The 22,747-nt window shown below is 39.5% G+C and overlaps 1 protein-coding gene across 2 annotated transcripts; it reads left to right on the top strand.

Annotated features, from left to right (window-relative positions):
• Positions 1–18,732: 18,732 nt before the first annotated feature.
• On the top strand, positions 18,733–22,030 carry coq7 (coenzyme Q7 homolog, ubiquinone (yeast)). Of its 2 annotated transcripts, none has more exons than XM_088419604.1 (6): positions 18,733–18,917; positions 19,399–19,475; positions 19,910–20,024; positions 20,278–20,417; positions 21,426–21,494; positions 21,916–22,030. In XM_088419604.1, the coding sequence occupies exons 1-6, from the start codon at positions 18,833–18,835 to the stop codon at positions 21,991–21,993; spliced, it is 564 nt and encodes a 187-aa protein (XP_088275730.1). In that variant the 5' UTR covers positions 18,733–18,832; the 3' UTR covers positions 21,994–22,030. The 2 variants fall into 2 exon arrangements, with proteins under 2 accessions (XP_088275730.1, XP_088275729.1); XM_088419603.1 differs by having other exon boundaries at positions 19,300–19,475.
• Positions 22,031–22,747: the final 717 nt, after the last annotated feature.

Below are 22,747 nucleotides of genomic sequence, written 5' to 3'. Positions count from 1 at the left end.
CGTCTCGTGTGCTGCTTCCTCTCTGATGGACTGGGACAGTCGCGCTCCTCACACTGGGCAGCACACCTTCAGCGCCGGTGTGTCCGGGTCAGGATAAAGAATTCACTGTGTGTCCTTGATGGACCTCTCCTCTCTTTTGGATGCCAAGATTTCTAGTTCAGCTTGTCTTTGCTAATGTGTCTGAATGGCTCAGTGTTTATTGGTGAGTGAGTGTTGGAGTGCGTTTGTGTGACTTGTCCTTCCTTTAAATAGAACATCAGCTCTCAATGAAAAATTTGCAAAGTTTTGAACTGCTGCTGCCCTGAGAGCTTGTTTCCTTCTGACTCTCACCTCGTCTGCCTGCCTGTTTATGAGTATGTCTCCTTGTTAGGTGGGTGGAAATATTTCTCTTTCTCTCGCTCACACTCCCCTCTGCTCTGTCCCACATCTGCTGGATTTCAATCAAAACACCAAAGCTACTCCCCTCAATGGGATGACAGTCCCCCACCCAGAAAAACTCCTCCTACTTTCTCTCACTGCCTCTTCTCCAAGTCCTTCTCGTAGCCCTTTTGCCCGCATCTCACACATCACCTCATCCGACCACACAGTTTGTGCAACCCCACACAGTTTGTGCAACCTATACAGTACAACGTGTGGCTAAAACAGCATTCAAAAAGTTTCAAAGTCATGTCTTCATGTAAAGCTGAATAAACGTGCACATTTGTGCAGAAACCACTTTGGGAGTGCACGGTTGTTGCATACTGGTTCTGATAGTTTTTCAGTCCGAATAAGAATTATGTATGTATGCTTTTCCATGGGATTTCTCCCGTCACATGAATTTCCAAGTATTAGTAAAAACTGCTGACAAGGCATATAGAGGACAAAGTTCATTAATAAGTCATCTAAGCCAGTTGGGGAAATGTAGTTAATAGTAGAAACCCCACAAAATAAAAAAAAAAAAAAAAACAAATATAGAATGCTGTCAACGTGCTAAAAATTTGAAATATGAGCCACTGAAGTAATTATATTCATTCAACCATGTCCATTTCAGTAATTTTTTTAAGTCTACCTAGCTCTTTGCAAGTACAAAGTTTAATTAATTGTAAGTCATCTGCATTGGACAGGAACATTTGTTTGTCACTTCTACCATGCAAGGCCACGAGGAATTGTGAGGGACAGCAAAAGTGTAATTTTTCTGCAACTGAAAAGGCAACAATACAAGTCTGTTGGTCATAGCCCAAGAAAACTAATGCCCTGTGCTTCGTAGTTGTCAATTGTCTTGGCTTACTGTAATTACATTTAATGTGCAAATTAAGACAAACACGAACTCGCTTCAATTTTTACTGCTGAAATAGCTTCAACATTTATACAAATATGCATGCATTTTCTCTTTTGTGGTTTGTAAAAACAAATGCAGTCCCAAGACATGAAGTGACCCCACCTATGTGGAAAGCAGAGCAAATATCTTTCGTGCTCCTCGTGGTCTACTGAAAAGCGTCACCCAATTGCATGACTTTGGTCACCTTGGTCAAGACGCAAGGGAAAAGTACAGCACAACAGCTGTGCAGGAAAGTATGACAGTCTCTGCTGGGACTAAACAAGCAGCATCATAGCTGCAGCGAGAACATGGAAAGTTTGGCAAGTGGGACGGCCGCTACCTGATCCTACGTCTGGATGTGCAAATATGAGATTATTATTTTTAAAATGAATCATCCCGTTATATTCTCCTCCAGACTAGGGATTTTCTTTTCATTAGACCCTGACACGAAACCGTATGATCCATTGCATACATGTTGTTGGCGACTGAAAAAATATGTTGTTGTAATTAAAAAAAAAGGAGCAAACAAGAAAAAAGACTCATGCAAGAAAAAAGAAGGAAACAGGAAGAATGACACATGCAAAAAAAAAAGAAATAAGAGTCACGTGCCAGAATTTAAAGATTCACACAAGGACAAAGAAGCACAAAAGAAAATGGAAGCAAACAAATACAAAATGAGTGATTGGTGTGGGTGGGAGGAAGGGGCGCAAACTCATTCCTGATTGGAAAACAGTGGGCCACATGATTGGATCTGAACAACGTTCAACTTTGAGCAGGACATTAATTCTGTGACATTTTTTTTTCTCTCTTTTTGAAAATGAGCGCTAGAGGTGATTCAAACGTTATTGCTGTTAACAGAATCGTGGCCCTATCAGATTGCTTCCTAGGAACCAGGCAACACCAATTAAACACTATACTAAGTTATGTAAAAATTGTTGATGGCTCATCCTTATGTCCTTGGGTGATGTAGCAGGTTAAGTTGTTTTGTTTGCTTAATTTTTTGTTTGTGTGGTTTGTACTTCAGGGCCACCGTAGACATTAGATATTTTAACAGCTTAACCTGTCCAGGGTTTAAATCACATTAGCTGCTCCTAGGGAGTGAGCATTTCCACTTATTTATGAATGACCAACTTTATACATTTTAATGGTCAATATTTGATTCTTAAATTTAAACTGTGCCTCGCAGTACACAACTTTCCATATAGAAACATTAGATTTTAGACAAGTGTCTGGCTGTGAGCATAAAACTATGCATGAACATCTTGCATGTCTATCACGCCAGCTTACGTATATGGAGCATTCGAGGGCCACTAGCATGTGGTTAAATTGTTGGATGCAATTATAACAGAGTCCAAGTTACCGGTAAATATTGGCAACTGGTGCAATATGTTGATATCTGGGTAAACAAATAAGTTGTTAGTGCCCTGACTTGCCAATTGAAAATGATTTCTGAACAGCATTTTGTTGTAACCCTAATCCGCTAGTAGCAACTTTAAAATAAAAGTGTACCATGCAAGACATCCATGTCTATATAAGAAAAACTCAGATTTATTTTGAAATTGACCTTCTTAGGTTGTTTTTGACGTTAATGTAGCTGGCCTAAACAAAAATTATGTATGTGAATTGTGTGTGTGAACTGCGCAAACGTTGTGTGTTATGTCTCACTCCACCAGATTGTGGTACAGGATGTCGAACAACCGGTACAACCAGAAAACACCGTCCGAAACACCTCAGGCTTACATGCATGTGCCCGTTAAACATACAGCAGTGTTTACAGTGCATTTTTAAAAAAAATGATGCAGCAGGACTGACAGTGTCGTGACTTAGCATTGGTTCTTTTTCATTTCTTTTGTTAATAACTGACATACTGTAGCAGTATTGTGAACAAGACTTTTTTTTTAATTGAAGAAAAATTGAACAGAGGCTGTCTATCGCTTGTCTATATGAGAGCATTCAGAAGCATTTGGTTTGCTCATAACCGCTCCCAGTGTGCACCCCAATTTCTGAATACATTTTTATTGGTAAAACAAAACGGTCACGCCATTGCCTATGTTCTATCATGTTCTTTTGAATAATTAATGTCTGAATTTTGGCTCTTGATGACTCGCTGTCAAAAAGCCAATATGAAGTCAGTTGAAATATATATTATGTATATATACACACACAGTATATGTACATTTTAGATACCCCTCGCACACACAAGTCACAGGATAGCTGAAGCTTATCTCATTTTTGGTGTCTTGGCAGAGTATAACCAAACTGGTAAGCCACCAATTGCACTAGTAAGCAGTCAATACAAACACACACATGATCATAACATCTCCGAAAATGGAAGAAGCCGGGTTGATTTTGCTGCTTAGTTCATATTTCGCACTTAAGTGAATGTGAAATCAGATACGCAGATATATTGCAATATAAACTTAAAAAAACAAACACATTATAGATAGTTCCGCAAAACACTAAAACGCATGCAATCTGCTGGTACAGGCCAATGAGGGGACAATGTAAACAGGACGACGCACGCCTGGTCTGTAAATATAACCGAAATAAGGTTGGTGTCAGCGGATGGCTCGGCGACAGACTGTTTACAGCATCAGGGAGGGAACGACGGCCCAGCGCAGAGCAAGTGGGGAGGCTGGTAAAAGCTGGGCTTTTTGTGGCCATGGCATGTAGTAGTAGTAACGTGGGCTGGCAGACGCTTGATGCAGAGCTTGGCTGCGGGGGTGGCAAAGCCTGGGCCAGCCTGTGGTGGTGTGGTGTGGTTAACCAGTCTAGGTCATCTACACTTCCTCTGGCCTCTGTTCCTAGGAGGAAAAACAGTCTAGTCAAAATAATGGTGTCATTTTGGCTTCGTATACATTCTAGCTTGGGAAGACAAATTTAGCAACAGCAAAGCAAAGGGAGGCGCCAACACGCAATGAATAAAGTGAGCAAAATATTTGTTCTGTTTTTTCTGTCTAACATTAGGAGCTCATCTTCGCTGCTGCCAATTCACATCTGCCTACGCAGGCGATTATAATTAGGGTTTGTCTTCATTTGTCTCCATGCTGTTTTACTCATGCTGCCATCTTAATTTAAAACCTTATTAGTTTTTAGCTAAGGAAGCATTTTGACACAGGAGCTCTGTTGTGTTGGGCACATCATATATTATTTGCGCTCTGTTTGGGTGCTGTTTCGTTCCAGGATCTGCAACCCAGACTCACCTCACATTACTCTTCAGTGATATGAGCTCAAAGGTATTTGCCACCTTAACTAGCTTGCTACTAAGATGCACTCTCAAAAGTAGTAAATATTCTTAGGTAACGGGACAAGAATAGATCATTGAAAAAAGAAACATACGTGCTTTTTTTTAAAATTCTGAGCAAAAACCACTCACATAATTTTGGCCATTTAATAAACACAACAGGTGAAGACGTTACACAGCACTCTTCCCGTTCTCTACACCTCTGTTCAAATAGCAGCCTCATCGTCGCAAAAGAGTCTCACAAGGCTTCACATTTCCACAACACCAGCCCTGAGCATATCGGGAGCAGTATGCTTGGTTAAAAACAAATATAAAACAAAAATAAACACAGACGCTCAAATAACACTTTCCACGTAGTCAAGAATGAGCAACTTAGATAATTGTTGTGATGATCAACCTTTTTTTGTAGTTAAGTGTAATCTGAACTCCCGTTAAATTAGTTGAGATGAACCAATGTCAGAACCACAGAACATATATTTGAGTCAGCCTGGTTTGTATGAATGAAAGCTGTCAGGCCGTCAGCATCAAGGCTAGTCATTTGCATTTATTAAGCTGCCACTGAAAGATCATCCAACAGCTCTCACCAGCTGATATAGAACACTCAAATTTATGCTAGTACAATAAAATGTCATTGTAATTACCGTAACTCATTTTTAGTGCCTTGAATTGACGAGTAAATGTCATTGCAGAGAAAGAAAATTGAGTTGTGACCTCAAGAGACTTCGCTTAGTATAGTTACGTTTATTTTGATGGCGACTCACCACGTTTGAATGTGTGTTTTAGAGTCTTGTAAGAAGAATCAGCCCCATTGAGGACATCTGAGATTATGGTCTCTTTCCACAAATGATAATGTGCTTATATGCATTAAAACAAATCCATCCATCCGTCCATCCATCCATCCATCCATCCATCCATTTTCTTAACCGCTATTCCAGTCTGTCAATATTTCATTCTATTCTGCAAAGCGTCTGCTCCCAGCATGGAGCCTCCACCCTGTCAACATTATAGCAGGTTATTCACAGTGAGTATACTTTTAGCGAAACACAACCTCTAACCAACTATTCTCCCATTTTCCTTTTTAGTTTCTACACATTCAGCAAATCAGTCCAGCTCCTGCAGTATCAATAGCAGCAATCTCTCCAAAATCCTTCCAAGAGAAGCTGTTCTATATCAGGTGTGAACAATGTTTGATATGTTGTGGTCCCATGTAACAACAACAGACAAGGCCACTTTATTCATAAAGCACATTTCATTCAATGTGATTCACAAAAGACACATCCAAAAGCACAACACCCATTTACAACTAAGGATGATTCATCATTTCAGCCTTGTGCAAGTAAATACTGTAGTGCAATGAGTTACAGTATAGTTTAAACAATATTTGAGTAAGGTGTTTTCAAACTGTAACAGATATGTAAGAGATGTTAGCTCAAGCTGTGCGATTGTTCATTAGTCAAACCTCGTCTGAAATTTCAGAGGGTGCTGGTTTTTTGCTGACTTCAACAACAATCATCAGTTAGAAATCCAGCCATCCATTATTCAGAGCCGCTTGTCCTCAAAAGGGTTGCAGGCTTGCTGGTGCCTATCCCAGCTGGCTTCGGCCAGCAGGCGGGGGACCCCCTGAACTGGTTGCCAGGCAGTTGTAGGGCACACAGAGATGAAAAACCATTCACGCACCCAATTACTCCTAAGGACAATTTAGTGTGTCCAATTCACCTACCATGCTTGTTTTTTGGAATGTGGGAGGAATCCGGAGTGTCTAGAGAGAACCCACGCAGGCTCAGGGACAACATGCAAACCCTACACAGGAAGGCCGGAGCGAGCTGGATTCAAACTCAGGTGTATTAACTGTACACGGAGGTGCTAACCGCTGCTCCAACGACCCGCTCTCTCCTTCGACATATTTGGATAATTTAGCAGAATCCCACACAATGTGTGTCAAGGGCCTTCTGTCTTCATCTGCCTCATGCTTTTGCATCATTTGAATACACCTTTGCATTTGAGTCTGACGGAAGGGTCAAAAAGAAGATAAGGGGAAACTTGACAACTTTTGATATACAATGTAATTGTGCTTTATTGGAGTACTGAAGTCCCACCTCCAAAACATCTTACATATGATATTGAAGTTTCTTTGTCTCCACTGTCAGTATAGGTGTCAAAGTCTAGTCCTCTTGAGCCCGTATCCTGCATGTTTTTCCACGCTTCACTCTCAAACACACCTGATTTAAATAAGGATAATTTCCAAGCTCTTGCAGAGCTTGTTGATAAGCGAATCATTTGAATCAGGTGTTTTGAGGACAGAAACATGGAAAACAGGCAGGATACCGGCCCCGAGGTGGTGTTATAAGACATGACTAACTAATTACCAGTTATCAAAATTTTATGAGGCTGTTTCTAAAAATGTATTCTGATTTAAGTCGAGTTGCATAATTTTCAAAGCACATTTCTCTCTTCCTCATTCAGTCACTTAGGAAATGTCTTAAGTAAGGTAAATAATGTGGTGCAATGTGACTCGTGGGCAGTTCTAAAAATAGCATAATTTCTTTTGACACTCTTGTTTTGTCTATGTTTTGACCCTGTGTCATGGACACGTGTCCAGCTGTGTGTGTGTTTTTAAATTCTAAATATTTCCTTCTTTATCCCCCCAGTAATTACTTCAATGACTTGGTATTACTTAACTGAATGATGTAATGCAATCTTTAAACTAAATTCCACTGCCATCTGCTCCTATTCAATCAAATGTGACAAAATTGGTTTTCAATAAATGTGGGAGCTGGGGTTCTAGAAACACCAAATTCAAATGGAAAAAAATAAATAAATAAATTATTATTCTATGTCAGTTATTGTTTTTATGTTAGTGAGTGAGTGAGTGAGTGAGTGAGTGAGTGAGTGAGTGAGTGAGTGAGTGAGTGAGTGCAGAATTTTTGAGTGGGATTAGATAATTTCATAGGATGGATTTTAGAGGAAGCCATGGGTTAAACTTAACGGTTCTTTGTGAAAACCAACAATGGTACTTTTTGTATCATCAGTAATTTCACAGCACATCTGCATACATTTGAGAGCTTTAGACTGAAAACACAAGTCTTCAGAAATAACACTGCAAAATGATTTTAACAATGCTCATCAGGATACTGTGGCCTCTCTCTTAACTCAAAACATACGTGCTCCTACCCGAAATAGAGGCGGGTGGACAGCCATGGAACAGGGCTCTGTCATTACAAGTTTCCCAATAATGTGGGTTGCTCTCAACTCCCTAATAGAACTTGGAGCCAGACTCCCACTCAATCTGGCTTCCAGTGACGTACAATGACATTACAAACATCATGAGTCACCAAACTGGAGTGGTAGAAGTGGCTTAAAAAAAAAAAAAAAGAAAACCTTTTTGCCTTTCTAGATGATTATTGCTGACTGAGCACTTCTAAAAATATCAGCAAGAAAAACTGAGTCCAGGATTGCGGTTATGGCATTTATAAAGAAATTACCCTATCCCACGGAGCAATAAAACATTGTCGTCTTTAGGGCGGGGGACAAATAGCATAAGTCCGATGTGGTAAAATGCTAAAGTGACAAACTGCAGATGTTAATGTTCAAAATGCCACACGAGCAAGCCACATTTCACTGAGGCTAAATATTTGGGATCTTTTCAAGCTCACTGAGTTTGATTGTCTTTAAATGGTTGTCTGTCTCTGAGACTGACAAGTGACCAGCCCAGGGTGCAGCGTGATTTTCAGCAGAAACCAGCTGAGATAGGCTCCAGGTCTATGCCGCTCTGAGCAAGGTACCGTGAAAATGTATAAGTGGATTTGCTCCTTGGCTAGGGGATAGAATCGACCAAACCCAGGTTGGTACTCATTCGATAATGATCATAAAATATATTTACATTAATATGGCAATGAAAGAAACAACTAAATAAATACATGTCTGCTAATTAAATCCTCTTTTATGCATGAGCAGTCGAAGGTATTTGAGGATTGCACAAACATGAAACAAAGGCTTTGCAAGAAAGAAAATAATGAGATTATCCCAGCTCAAGCATCAGTCATACTTGAAATAGTGCCAGAATGTGGAAACTCAAAACAATTTTTGGATTTGTGTTCACTCCCCACCATATAAATATAAAAGAATGAACACTAAATGATACTTTCCCGCATTGCATATCTAAACAGTAGCACACATACATCACTCAGCACCTCACTGCGAGGTCATTTGTACGACAGCACAGTACGTACTGGTACACAGCTAACCCACAGTTTGCACTCTGTAAATCAGAGAATGTGAGCCACATCGTTGTGAACAGGAAATTCTGTTTATATGGCCTGGTTCAAAAGGGAAGATGTCATCATTCATAAAATGTATTGCCGCTCTAATTGGTTCGCCTTTGCCCATATTTCCAATTGTTGTCCTGCCTTGACAGGAAGAATAATTTTAATATGGTTGTAAATGCATCTTATCGTTCTGTTGAACATTTATTTGAACACATTTTACAAAAGCAGTATATACAGTAGTATAGCAAGTTTAAATGGAACTCTTACCATGACACTTGTGCATTTTTGGGCTTGTACAAATTCCTCTACCGTAGTGAACACCAGTATTGAATTAAAGTGTTTGAAAACAAATGAACAATATATGCAAGCTCTTTATTTTCTACTTGACAGCTGATTTAAAGTGAATTACATTAAAATATTCGCTTTTAAAAATAAGGTCAAATTATACGTTTTTCGAACTAATGTGTGAATGCAATGGAGGTGCTGTAATGATAAAAACCAAGACGTTAAACACAAACCAACCCGCCTGGTCTGGTTAATTATATTTTTACATTTTTAATGGACTTCTGCTATATTCTCATGGTATACTATTTTTTTCTATTTTTCACCCCCATGTCACCAGAGGTGTCTCAATAAAGTCCACTAAAAAGTGCATCTTTGGTGTGAAGAAAAAAAACAAAAAAAACACAGACGAAACCATGCCAGACAGACATGGGCCATTTAACTTCATCCAGACGTTGCTATATACACTCCTCAGTGTCCATGAAAGCAGTGTTTTGACTGTGTGGCGTTTTCTTCAAGCACACAAAATTCTCAGGGGTAAACAATCCAATAATGCAAGAAACATCACTAGGCTCTCGTTTTGTTTCAGTACACTGTGTGAAAAAATATTGGAGGGCTTTTCACTAAACATAAATCTGAAAATGAAATCTATCTGGCTACCTTCCATGAGATCTCATGCTGCTCAGTTTTATAAAAGAGAGTTACATAATTTCTTTCCTGACCCAGTTTTGTTACAATTTTGGACTGGTGATTGCAGATGAGCTGTGCTTTCTGAAACGAAAGGCATTTTATTGTCTTTGCTCCAGCGATAATTCAAAATGCAAACTCCCCTCAATCCCTGACCCACTCCCCATTGTTATATAAAACATTTACTCAAGAAAGTTAAAGGCTATTTTAGATAATGTGTCCAGTGTGTGGGTGTGCGTGCGTGCGTGCGTGTGTGTCTTAAAATGCATTATGCTGACCAGATGTTGATTATTGAATGTGTTGATAAAATAGGTAAAGATCAGTTATATTTGTTGAACTTAGCTGTAACAGTTTGGCCTTAAGCAACCGGATGATGGAATAATTCTGATGGTTTGATACAATTTTGTTATCGGACAGTTCTAAGAAACAATCCTATTGCTAAGATCATTTCCAAATACATCAGCAAGCATCACTGATTGTAAAGGCCCTGCGCAGATTAGCTAAAAATGGCAGGCAGCACGTAGAGTCATATATTACAATTTGAAAAAGAAATAAATATATACATTCACAGCTCAGCCTACATGCACTAGCAGCAGTGCAGACAAGAAATAAACCCTTCGGAATAAATATATGTGATTTAATGGAACAAATAGTACTACTTCCAACTGCTACTCCAAAAATGGAACATACACAGGAAAGTTCGTTTTTTATGTGAAGACTCTCGCCTGACAAGCACAAGCAGTAATCTCTTTCGGCCTCTTCCTTTCATCAAAGCAATGGGAGAGTGTACAGTATACATTTAATTAGAGGCATTTTAGCTGCAGAAGTAGAAGCTTCTTGAAAACCTTCTTGATAGAGTATTTTAATAACGAGTGAGAATCCCTCGTGAACACGCAAGGCATACTTTACCAACCACAGTTAAGGTTAACAGGTTCCTGGAATAAAATGTCATATTAAGGCCCAAAACAGAAACCAGTCTTGCTTATAATTTGGTAAATGACCAGTTAAAAACAATATTACACACTGGAGAACAGACACTGACGTGCAATACACACTTAGGTGTCCTAGTCAGAGACCAAATGAGACAAGACCTGTCACGTCTCCTCGCAGTGAAAGCAGACATTGTTGACTCACTGTAGTCTAGGGGCTCTTTGCCTGCGTCCCACCACAGCTATGCACTTGTCTGACCAGAGCCTCAAAGCAAGGCTGTGCAGACTTACATTTGTCCACAGAAGCATGCAACCATTACACAAAGAGACACGTGTTGAAGCACAAACTCTCTCTCCACGTCTCTGCGCTGCACTTTTTTTCACTCGCCAATCTAAAAGAGCGGGAAAACATTTATTTCATCATTATTCTAGCCTGCTTCTTTCTTTGTATTTGCAAAGTGTTGACAGTTTGAGCCTCTTTCCACGAATTCTTCAAGAATGTGACCAAAATCCAGTTTTAGGCCCCTATTTTCAGGACATGTGCATGTGGTGGTTTAGGGGCAGCGAGGTCGCGAGTTCAAGAATCTTTTCACTTTCAAAGTACACTCTCACTGTGCCGTTGAGCGAGGCGTTGAAACCATTTAATGTAAAGGCGGAAAGAAAAATGACACTTATGGCTTGACGATTTAAAAAAAAAAAAAAAAAAAAAAAAAACAGCCCACTTGCTTAAAAGCGAGAGTTAAAGTGAACCAACCAAAAGTATATTTTTTCACTTCAAGCCTTTAAGTTCTTTGATTACCTGTTAGTGAGCCGTTGATATCTGTTGCATTTGTGCAAATGCACGCTCCTGCAGTCAGCACACATCCGGCAACAAATTACAGTACCTATGTAGCGCCACAAACGCGCAGCCGCCCACAGTCAGACAGACACTTTAGGAAGCACATAACCAGCGTCTCACCACAAACACAAACATACAAACAAATGCATACCCCGCCATTCACCGATCCCGTCTACTCATGACCACCAGCCGAGGCACCATTCCACAGATTCCAATGTAATAGTACTAGTTTATGTGCTTTGTCGAAAGCGATATGTTCTTCAAGGTAGGGATTTACCTAAATGGTTTTTACAGAGCTGAAACCAATATCCATTATAACAAATCAAGGAGACTGATAACAGGATATTAGAAGCTGGTATTATATCAATAAAAAGGGACAATGTTGGTGTCAAAGTGCAAACTCCAACTCACAACTTTGTTGAAATGTTTTATAAATATATGGGAATCTAACACAAATGTTAGACTTTCACTTGTTTTTGTTTTAATTTCAAACAGAAAAAAAGAGTGTTGCCAGGGTCAGTAGAAACTCTTATACTGTAATTATTTCAACCATCCATTCATTACCATAATCACTTATCCTCACAAGGGTCACGGGCATGCAAAGGCCTATTCCGACAGTCTTCAGGCATTGGCGGGGTACACCCTAATCTGGATGCCAGCCAATCACAAGGCACACAAAGACAAACAACCATTCATACACAACAATATACCTGAGGCCCATTTAAAGTGTCCAATATAACTACCATGCATGTTTTTGGAACCCGGGGAAGAAACCGAAGTACCAGGAGAAGATCCACACAGGCACAGGGAAAACAGGCAAACTCACACAGAAAGGCTGGAAGCAAACCCCCGAGCTCTGCACTGTGTGACTGATGTGCTGACCACTGTGTTGCCTGTAATTTCCATCCATCCATCCATCCATCCATCCATCCATCCATCCATTCATCCACCTATCCATCGTCTTGACAGCTTATCCTCAGGTGGGTCATGGGCGTGATGGAGCTTATTCCAGCTGTCTTTGGGCGGGGGACACCCTGAATTTGTTGCCAGCCAATCACAGGACAGAATTAGACAAACAACCATTCACATTCATAAACACAGCTAAGGATCATTTAAAGCAGGGATGACCATTGTGTCCATCGCGGTCAACCGGGGCCCCCTCCAACTATTGTTTATCAACCTTATGACACCGCACGACATGAAACAAAATAAATCTCAGCCTTAAAAAGTACTTCAGTCGAGAAAAAAAAGAACACCACATTGTTTACATCGAATGCTGAGGTAAAGATGATCAAGTAGCAGATTGTTGTCACACCCTTGCTTCCGGGAGAAACGTTGAAATAAAAGAGTTCCAAGGCTGGTGGTCATTTCATACATTACTTGATGGACAATGTTTCAAAATATAATGTGGGATCATTATATTTTGAAGCATTGCCCAAGACAGTGGCAAGATTTTGTGAATTTTAGTGCTTAATTCAAACTTTGGTTGGTTAGTCATGGGTCCCAAGATTGCAAGTGATGTTAGAGGGAGAAGTAAGACAATGATCAGAATGGAAACGAAGCTGGAGATAATCAAGAAATACGAAGATGGCTAGGCTAGGCTACCCTCGCTAGGGATTGTGTAAGTAGCTCAAGTCAACGTCACTCATACGTTGATAAAATTTCATTTTTCATTGTTCCTTCCTTTGCAAATATGTAGTGCATATACAATGGTAATGTTTTTACCTGGGGTTTTATATGCATTAGCTAATTACCATAGGTTTCTATTGTCCGCCATACGATTTTGTTTTACAGTCCCAACTCCGAAACGGATTAATTTCGTATGGCGGAGGTCCATTGTAATAGGTTAGGGTTTTTATCCAATCAGAATTCAGCTGACTTGTGTCGCCAGGCTGCATAAATTCTGCCCTAGGCCTCCATAATCAGTGTCAACAGGCACAAAGAGGTAAAAGACAGTTGCATTAGCCAATCAGATCACAAGGTGGCAACAGTAAGGCCAGCTAGAAAGCCTAATTTTGAACGTGACATGTACACGCTCTATAATTGGACACTCAGCATGGGAGGCAGCACTAAGCAGGTCAACCAAGCTTGACCGTTTGGCTGTGACAATCCCTGTGCCCTGTGTTTTTGTAGAGCAGTCATTCTCAACATCTTTTAAAGGGAATTAAAACATACGATAGAAAAGGATTTATTGTTGCAACTGAAACGCACAGACTAATTGTAAAACTAAGTTATTAAAGTCCTCGAGAAAAGAACGAAGAATGGATTTTGTGTTGAATTGGGAGAAAGCCGTTTTGGCGAGTGCTAGCATTTATGTTTTTTTGTACAGTGGTACCTCGGTACTCGACCGCCTCTATACTCGACCAAATCGGTGCTCGACCAAAAAATTCAAGTAGATAATGCATCGGACCTCGAACAGATTTTCGGTTCTCGACTAGCTGAGCCGACCCGAACGCGCTCCTCGGCCCTTCTCGGCCAGCGGGTAAGCGCCAGTTCAACTCAGACCGCCAGCGGAGTAAGACGTTTGTTCGAGTATTTCTTCCCGGATTTAAACTTTTTCGTGTTGCTCTAGCCCTTAATAATGGGTCCAAAGAAAGACAGTGATAAGGGGAAGGCAAAGAGGAAAACAATGAGGACCACTATTGAACTGAAGAAGGAAATTATAGCAAAATATGAGCGTGGTGTACGAGTGTCCGACCTCGCGTCGCAGTTAGCTAGCGTCATCATGGAAGAAGTAACTCCCTCCCGTCCTCTCCACATCCATTCCTGTATGCCATCAACCACTCTCCAAAACGTAAGTAAATTATACAAAATTATACAATTTATCTTTATCTTTATCATGTACTGCTTGTGCACATTTACTTGTGCACACATACTTTCCATTATTTCTTATGGGAAAATTGGTTTCGGTGTTCGAACAAATCGGTGCTCGACCACCACCTCAGAACGGATTATGGTCGAGTACCGAGGTACCACTGTATTTTCAATGTTTAATTCATACATATTCAGTTATTAGTAAAACATTTTTTCATCTTATATCAAACTGCGATTTTTACCATACAGTCTTGTTCGCCTGCTCTAGTGGTATTAACAAAACTTTGTGGACAAATAATTTTAAATTCTCTTTTATTTTTAAATTTTGACAGGATCATGTATAGTGATACGTTTCCATTGCTGATGCGGGTTTACTGACGATTAAGTATGGCGTTATATTTGTGCCACAATTACGCACGCGCGGAAAAAAAATTTGAGCGTTGAAAATAAAACTGAGCGAGCGAAAACAGATTTTGAGCGCAGAAAAAAAGTTCTTGAAAAGAAGTTTCTCGCTCAAAATTCCTTTTTGCTCGCTCGCAATAGCATTCTCGCGCTCAACATCTCGCTCTCGTTCGCAATACTCCTCCCTCCCTCGCTCAACATCGCGTTTGCTCAACATCGAGCTCTCGCTCGCTCGAGTCGTCCTCTGCGCTCGCTCAGTTCTGCTCACGCGTTACGTTTGTGCCACAAAACCAGCCAATCAGAGCTTGTAAAAGCACATTGATTGACAGCTTGATATCCAATGAGATTGCTTGTTGTGTTCACCCGGAAGGAGCAAACGAGAGTGCGTCACATCGACATGGGCGGGAGTTGTGGGCTTATATTATTAAAGTACAAAAACTAACAAGGTATTTCTGTCAAATGATACAATTCAGTAATAATAATGATATAAAAGTAATTCTCCAGCCCAAGACCGTGTTGACGCACTCTCGTTTGCCCTTTCCGGGTGAACACAGGGCAAACGAGAGTGCGTCAACGGATAGCGTACAAGCAATCTCATTGGATACTGAGCTGTGTCAATCAAAGTGCTTTTACAAGCTCTGATTGGCTGGTTTTGTGGCACAAACGTAACGCGTGAGCAGAACTGAGCGAGCGCAGAGGACTACTCGAGCGAGCGAGAGCTCAATGTTGAGCAAACGCGATGTTGAGCGAGGGAGAGAGGAGTATCGCGAGCGAGAGCGAGATGTTGAGCGAGAGAGGGCTATCCCGAGCGAGCAAAAAGGAATTTTGAGCGAGCAATTTCTTTTTCTGTGTTCAAACTCCATCGGCGCGCGCTCAAACTCTTATCATTACGCGCTCAATAGTTTTTTTCTTGCTCTCAAAATCTGTTTTCGCTCGCTCAGTTTGATTTTCTCCGCTCAATTTTTTTTTCCGCGCGTGCGTAATTGTGGCACAAATATAACGCCATAATGAAGGGGATGCAACGCCCAGTAGTGCATACATGTGCTTCTGTATATGATTTCTCTAGCCGTGGTGTCATAAATGATGGTATTATGAGGGGTATTTATTCGAGTCACACATCACCTGAAGGTTATGGCAAGCCTTTTGAAGGCATAAGTGTGAAACGCATGGACTGCCACTGAATAGATAGATAGGTAGGTAGGTAGGTATTTGCTGTTGATAGATATTTGCTGTTGACTAAAAATGGCATCACATCTACACAGAGGACCCGTGTTCTAATCCACTTCGCGCTGGCCGTCCTGTGGGCGTTTGCATTTTGTCCCCGAGGCAGCATGGGATCTCACTGGGCACTCTGGCTCCCTCCCACTCTCCAAAAAAAAAAATGCATGGCAGGTGTATTGGGCATACTAAATTGTCCTTGGGTGTGATTGGATGCAGGAAAGATTATTCGACTCTGTGTGCCCTGCACTTAGCTGGCCACTAGTTCAGGGTGTCCACCATCTAATGCCCGAAGTCAGCTGGCATAGGTACCAGAAAGCCTAGGACTCTTGTGAGGATAAGTGGCTCTAGAAAATGGATGGATTGATATACACAGGGCTCAGGTAACAACACGGCTAATCTTGCGACTGTCACATACCACGTGCAGAAAACAGGTGACCCGTGATTGGTCGTTACTTGAGCCCTGAGCACGTTTCTGTTGACAGCTAGGGGAAAACATGTGTGTGTGTGCGTGTGTGTGTGTTAATTATATTAATTATACATTAAAAATAATTTCGTTTGTGCTCAGTGAGTGTCAAATTAATGATAGACAGAATTTTAACCTTTTTTTTTTTACTACTGAAAAGGGCTAAATACGTTTAGTACTGTATTCCTTTTACGTCTACCTTATTTGTGCAACAGTGCCATCTGTAGGCCTTTGAAAAGGCCTCAGTTTGCCCCAGAAAACTCCGCACGTCAGCTTCAGTCCCATTGACATATTGTCAAGTTTCGTCTTACATAACAATCGCTAACAAAGGATTCGCTCTACATTTGTTTGACCTAGAAGAGAAGACGGTACCTTGCCAAGACGTAATCACAGTATTTACTGTAGTTAGCTAAATACGTGGTTTCCTCCCGCAGACCATTGCATACACTAAGCCAACAATGCAAACTGTAAAATGCCTACGGTTTGGACTTACTGTATTTGTATATGTGCCATGGTCCAGTTCGTCAGCCTGCTTGTTCTGCCTTTTTCTTATAAGTCTTCTTGGCAAATGAAGGTGGGTGGAGCCTCCCGTAACACACCTGCTGTCATTAATTGTCAGTTGGGTATTTGCAACGTTTCTCAGCATTTTCTACATCAATTGTTCATCTCACATCAATAACGTACGTAGCGTTTATTCTTATGAGCTTGTGGTGACCCAAAATAATCGCAACCCACATACAGTGTTGTAGACAAGTAAGTGCCCCCTTCCTATTTTCAGAGTTTTTGTTTGTTTGTTTGTTTCGTGTTTTTTTTGCATACTTATCACTCTGTTAAATCACAAATCAACTGTGACTAACAACCGTTTTGGGAAAACTGGGTTCAATTTCAGTCATACTCAAACGTGATTGCCACCACCTTTGAAAATAAATAAAATAAAAAATAAATAGAATCTGTTTGTTAGAAAAATTTAAGTAGGCTTCAAAATCACAAGAGCAAACACATGCCACAACAATCCAATGAAATTTGTTACAAAGCCATTTCCAAAGCTGTGGGAATTCAGCAAACCACTCTCACTGCCATTTTTCACAAAAGAAAAAAACTTGAAAACTATCCTAGGAGTGGTTGTCTAACGGCGATTACTCCAAGAGTGTGAAGACAACACATCCACAACGTCCCAAAATAACCTAAACAAACGTCACAAAAAAATCTGCAGGCCTTGCTGGTCTCAGTGTTCACAACTCCGCTATAGGAAAGACACTGGCTAATAACGTCTTTCGTGGGAGGGTTACCAGGTGAAAACCGCTGCTGTCACAAAAGAACACAAAGGCTCCTCTCAAATTTGGCAAAGAGCAACTTGATGATTCTCAAAACTCTTGGAGGAACATTCTGTGGCAGTGTGATGGTTTGGGACTGCTTTGCTTCTTCAGGACCAGGACAAATTGCTGTGATTGAAGGAAAAAATAATGCTGGTGTTTACCAGAAGATCCTGAAGGAGGACATCTAGCCAACAGTTTGTGCCCTCAAACTCAAGCACTCTTGGATCATGCAGCAGGACAACGATCCGAAACACACAAAAAGAACAAAATTAAGGTTTTGATGAGGCCATGTCAAGGTCCGGATTTAAATTCAATTGAGATGATGACCTTAAAAGGGCAGTTCATGTTACAAAACCTCCGATATGACACAGACGAAACAATTCTGCAAAGACGAGTGGTCCAAAATTTCTCCACATTTGTTGTGACTCACCTGCGATTATTGCAAATATTTGATTTTAGTTATTGTTGCTAAAGGTGACACAACTCACTATTAAGTACACCGGGCAATTACAATTCTTATTCCCTTTGGAGATCAAATCATCATCTAGAAACTGCATTTTTGCAATTTTGCAATTCCACAATCCCTTTAACATACAGAATTGCTGTAAATTGTCCTCTGGTGGAGCTGTCTCCTAGAAAATATAGTTTTTAATATTCTGATGACATGACAAAAAGGGAAGGGCAAACATTTAACATGAATTGAACACTGAACTTTTAAACTTTTTAACTCAACCAAAATGTAGACTCGATTGCATATTTTAAAAACATCTTCAATGATGACAGACCAATGTTGAATCAAAATTGATTGATCATCAATTTTGAACCAAAACCAAAAACCAATCCTCTTGACACTAATTCAACTGTCGTAACATATTTTGCTATGTGAGTTTGTGTAAACACGGCAGAACACTGGGTGGCGGTAATGCACTGTTTTGATTTCGCAAAGTATTGCACAATGATCTTGACGTCATAATTCAGCGACGCGCCCAGCCCTTGACAGCTCAATGACAGTTTGCTTGCATTTTCTTTGTTTTGGCTGGTAACTCTGATGGTAGTATCAGAAAATAGAAGAGAATGCAAAGAACCGCATACATTGTGTTAAATGACTGGACCAGCAGGGCCGCCCCACTGATCGCACGGCGAGCAACAAAAAGCAGAGGTATGCAAGCGAACTGGTAAACTGCCAAACATGCTAAAAACTAAACGTCAGAATGCACTGTGGCTTTTAATAAATATTTTTGGAATATCAAATATTATTTTCGGCACGAGAGTACCATATAATATACCATAATAAATGTGCGGGAAAAACGGTTGTTTCGTAAGATTTCACTTGAGAAAACGAACATGGGTAAGGCTCAACATACACTGGGATAAGGTTCATCCTTTTTTATTTAAAAAAAAAAAAAAATCTATATATATCTATATATATATATATATATATATATATATATATATATATATATATATATATATATATATATATATATATATATATATATATATATATATATATATATACCTGCCTTCAAATCTGATTACAGCGGCCCTGTGGAGCTCGCGTGATTACAGTGTGGTTCCGCCTCCGCGTGACAGTGCAGAGAAGGAGATGCTTGACCGCATCTTACGTGTCGACCATGCAGGTGAATATGGGGCCAATCGCATCTACGCCGGCCAGATGGCAGTCCTGGGCAGGTCTAGAACTGGAGCTCTCATCCAGGTTAGAGAAGAATTTCTCCTTAACTTTACATTGCAGGCAGAATTCCTGCTTATGTTTGGAAATTAAACATGAAAATTGCATTTCATGACAAAAACTATTTCATAACTAAAATTGTGAAAGATATCCGTCTTGTCAAAGACAAACAAAAATCACAGATCACAAACATTGCACATTATGTTTTGCTTTTAAAAGTAAAAAAATCAGATCAACAAACCTGTCCCGCTTTTGACACTCTTGCTGTATGTGACAGCTGTTTGTATCTGAGGCACCAAGACTGAGCTTTGTCTTGACACTTGAGTCATGGATATCTGCTCTTAAGCACAGCCATTAAACAAAAGTAAAATGTTATTGGTCAAAATTATTCTGTCATTCTGTTATTAAGTCTTTCTGTTTGTCTTTGCTTTTTTGTGACATGCTATTTTTATTTATTACAGGAAATGTGGGATCAAGAAAAAAAGCACCTTGATAAATTTAATGAAATTCTTGCTGAGAGCAGAGTCCGTCCCACAGCGCTGCTACCACTTTGGAACGTTGCTGGCTATTTATTAGGTTGGTACAACATGTAAAAGTAAAAAAAAAAAGAGGAGCAAAACTGATATTAAATTTGACAATTTTGACTTTACCTGTATTTTATTTCTAATTGAATATATGTAAAGTTGTATGTGTGGTCCTCATCTTCATGTGTTTCATCATCACATAGTAATCATGTTTAAGGTGTCCTATTATGCTTGTCTTTATTCATTTACTGTATGTGATGTTGCTTTTAGTAATATAGTCTCCTTAAATATGAACTTTTCCACAGGGGCATCTACAGCATTGTTAGGCAAGGAGGCAGCCATGGCCTGTACAGTGGCAGTGGAGGAGAGCATCTCTGAGCACTACAACAGCCAGATAAGAACTCTGATGGAGAAGGATCCTGACAGATATACTGAGCTTTTAAAAGTGGGTGCTTTTTTTGTTTGTTTTTTTGCTATGCTTGAGCAAGTGAAATAAAGAAAAACACCGGCTACTGATTTTTTTTTTCAGCCAAATTTAGTGCGATGCACTCCCAAATATTTTAATCGATGTATCAGATGTGAGGTTTTTTTTTCCTTTATGACTTCAGAGATTAATTTCTGAATGCGTATTTGATGAGAATAGTTGAAAACGTGCAAAGAACGAAACGTGTAAGTACTGTACATAGTACTCGTTCTTGTTGTAAGCATGATTTTTTTCTCCAATATTTAAGTTTTCCTTTTTTCTCGGGGATGAGCGTAATTGTGTCATGTACTTCTTTAGTAGCTATGCCCATACACCAAACGTGTTTTCTCTCCAAATTGGATTTATTTTAATTTGGGCGACTTGAAGTAATGTAGAAATTAAAAGACATTTTTTGATACAATGTTTAAAGTTTCAGGTTTAATGTGACAGAGGAAGTAGTATCTATTTATTGTCTTTCTAGTTAAAGGTATTTTATTGACAGTCGATAGCTGGGTGTGTCATGTTTTTCTGCACAATTAGTTTACATGTCCACAGCAACGGAAAGGGCATGATTTTTCAAAATTCTGTGGCCTCTTTGGTGTACTTGACTTTTTTTTTCATAAATCATTGCATTTTTTAAATGTGTGAACAATACTCTAATGTTCACACTGCACTGGTTCCTATCATGTGCTTACTTTAAGTGGCAATGTAGGTGGGTTCAAAAGTATTCTCAATAAATACATCATCTATAATATGTTTCTCTAGTGTTACCTTTTATAGATGCTCAACTGTTGTGTGCAAGAAAGCATTATGTCAGGATACAGTTATTAACACAGAAGAAGCTGTTGCATGTGTTTCCCCAGAAAAATATGGGACACGTTTTAAGCAACGTTTTCACTTGTTAGTTACCCCATTCTATGGTGTAACCAAAGTAAGTCCAATCAGAATATTAGATTGAATTTATATTGGTTTTGTGTGTTGTCTATTCAGGTTATCAAAGAGTTCCGAGATGATGAAATGGACCATCACGATATTGGATTGGAACATGATGCTGAATCAGTAAGTATAATGATCTGTTGGAACAGTCACGATGTAGCTTAACATCTACAATGGATCACAACTTCTTGCTGTGATTTAATCTCCTGCCGATCGCTCATGCGCTCACGGAAGGAATATCAGTCACGCGCGAATAAATTACCTTATTAATTAGCCAGGTGGGCATTGTTTAAGTGGAGTGAATACAATAACAATGAATTACTATACTAAGTAGTATGCGGCATGTGTGCTTTGAAGTGAATTTTCTGAAGTTTCCAAATAATGTAATTTCCTTAAACTACAAAAAGTGCTGCAAAGACTTTTTATATCCATAGTATTTGACTCTTAAAAACCACAAGTATGCCGGATCTACTCTATATTGGTTTTCTTGTGCATCTAAATTTGCTGCTTTCGTCTTCATTTGTCATTATTCTTTTGCTTTTAGGTACCTGGATATTGGCTCCTTAAAAACGCCATCCAGCTAGGGTGCAAAGCTGCAATTTATGCTTCTGAACGTGTGTGACTTTGTATCAAATAATAATAAAGTGCTTATATTCATATTTTGATTGTTTTATTTCATTAATAATACAGAATTGCATGACAAAACAGTGACCTTCAGATGTCCTGAATTTCAGAATTGCTCACAAAATATTATCTGATTTGAGCATACTGTATTTTCACTAAACTGGATAAACGTTTATACCGCACAAACAATTTTCAAATAACACAACATAAAAAAGTCACGGCGCAGGGTTGAAACAAATCACATTCCGGTGTTGCAAACTCAAAGCCGTTGTATTTTTGTCTGTCATTTGACATTGATTGGATGCTAGGTTAGCTGACTCCAGACTCTGTCACTGAATTTTGACATTGTGCATCAAACATAAGAATTGAATCATAAAGTTAGTTGTGTGGTATTATGTACTTTAAGAAGTTAGTCTATCATGACTTAGATCAGTGCCTCTCAAATAGTGGGGTCATCCGAGGCGCGGATGACCCCAAGAAAAATGCTTTGTTTTTGTCACGTGAAATATATGCAATAAAATAAGAATTTTCATCTTTTTTTTTCTGGCACTTTGATGCACATGGGTATTTTTTTCTGTTTTAGACTAAGCTGTAACTGTATAAATACTGTAAAAAATAAATAACAATTGTTGAAAGTTGATTTATATTGATTTTTTTCTTTTGTGAATGTTACAAAGGATTCAGGTTTGGAGGGAGGGGCTTGGTAAAATATAATTACATGTCCTTGGTTTGTTCAGCACGTTTTTATTATC

Source organism: Hippichthys cyanospilos, chromosome 7, assembly GCF_059441005.1.
Source record: "Hippichthys cyanospilos isolate Australia breed blue-spotted pipefish chromosome 7, RoL_Hcya_1.0, whole genome shotgun sequence".
NCBI classification, from domain to species: Eukaryota; Metazoa; Chordata; class Actinopteri; order Syngnathiformes; family Syngnathidae; genus Hippichthys; species Hippichthys cyanospilos.
This window is presented reverse-complemented; position numbering and strand designations above follow the sequence as displayed.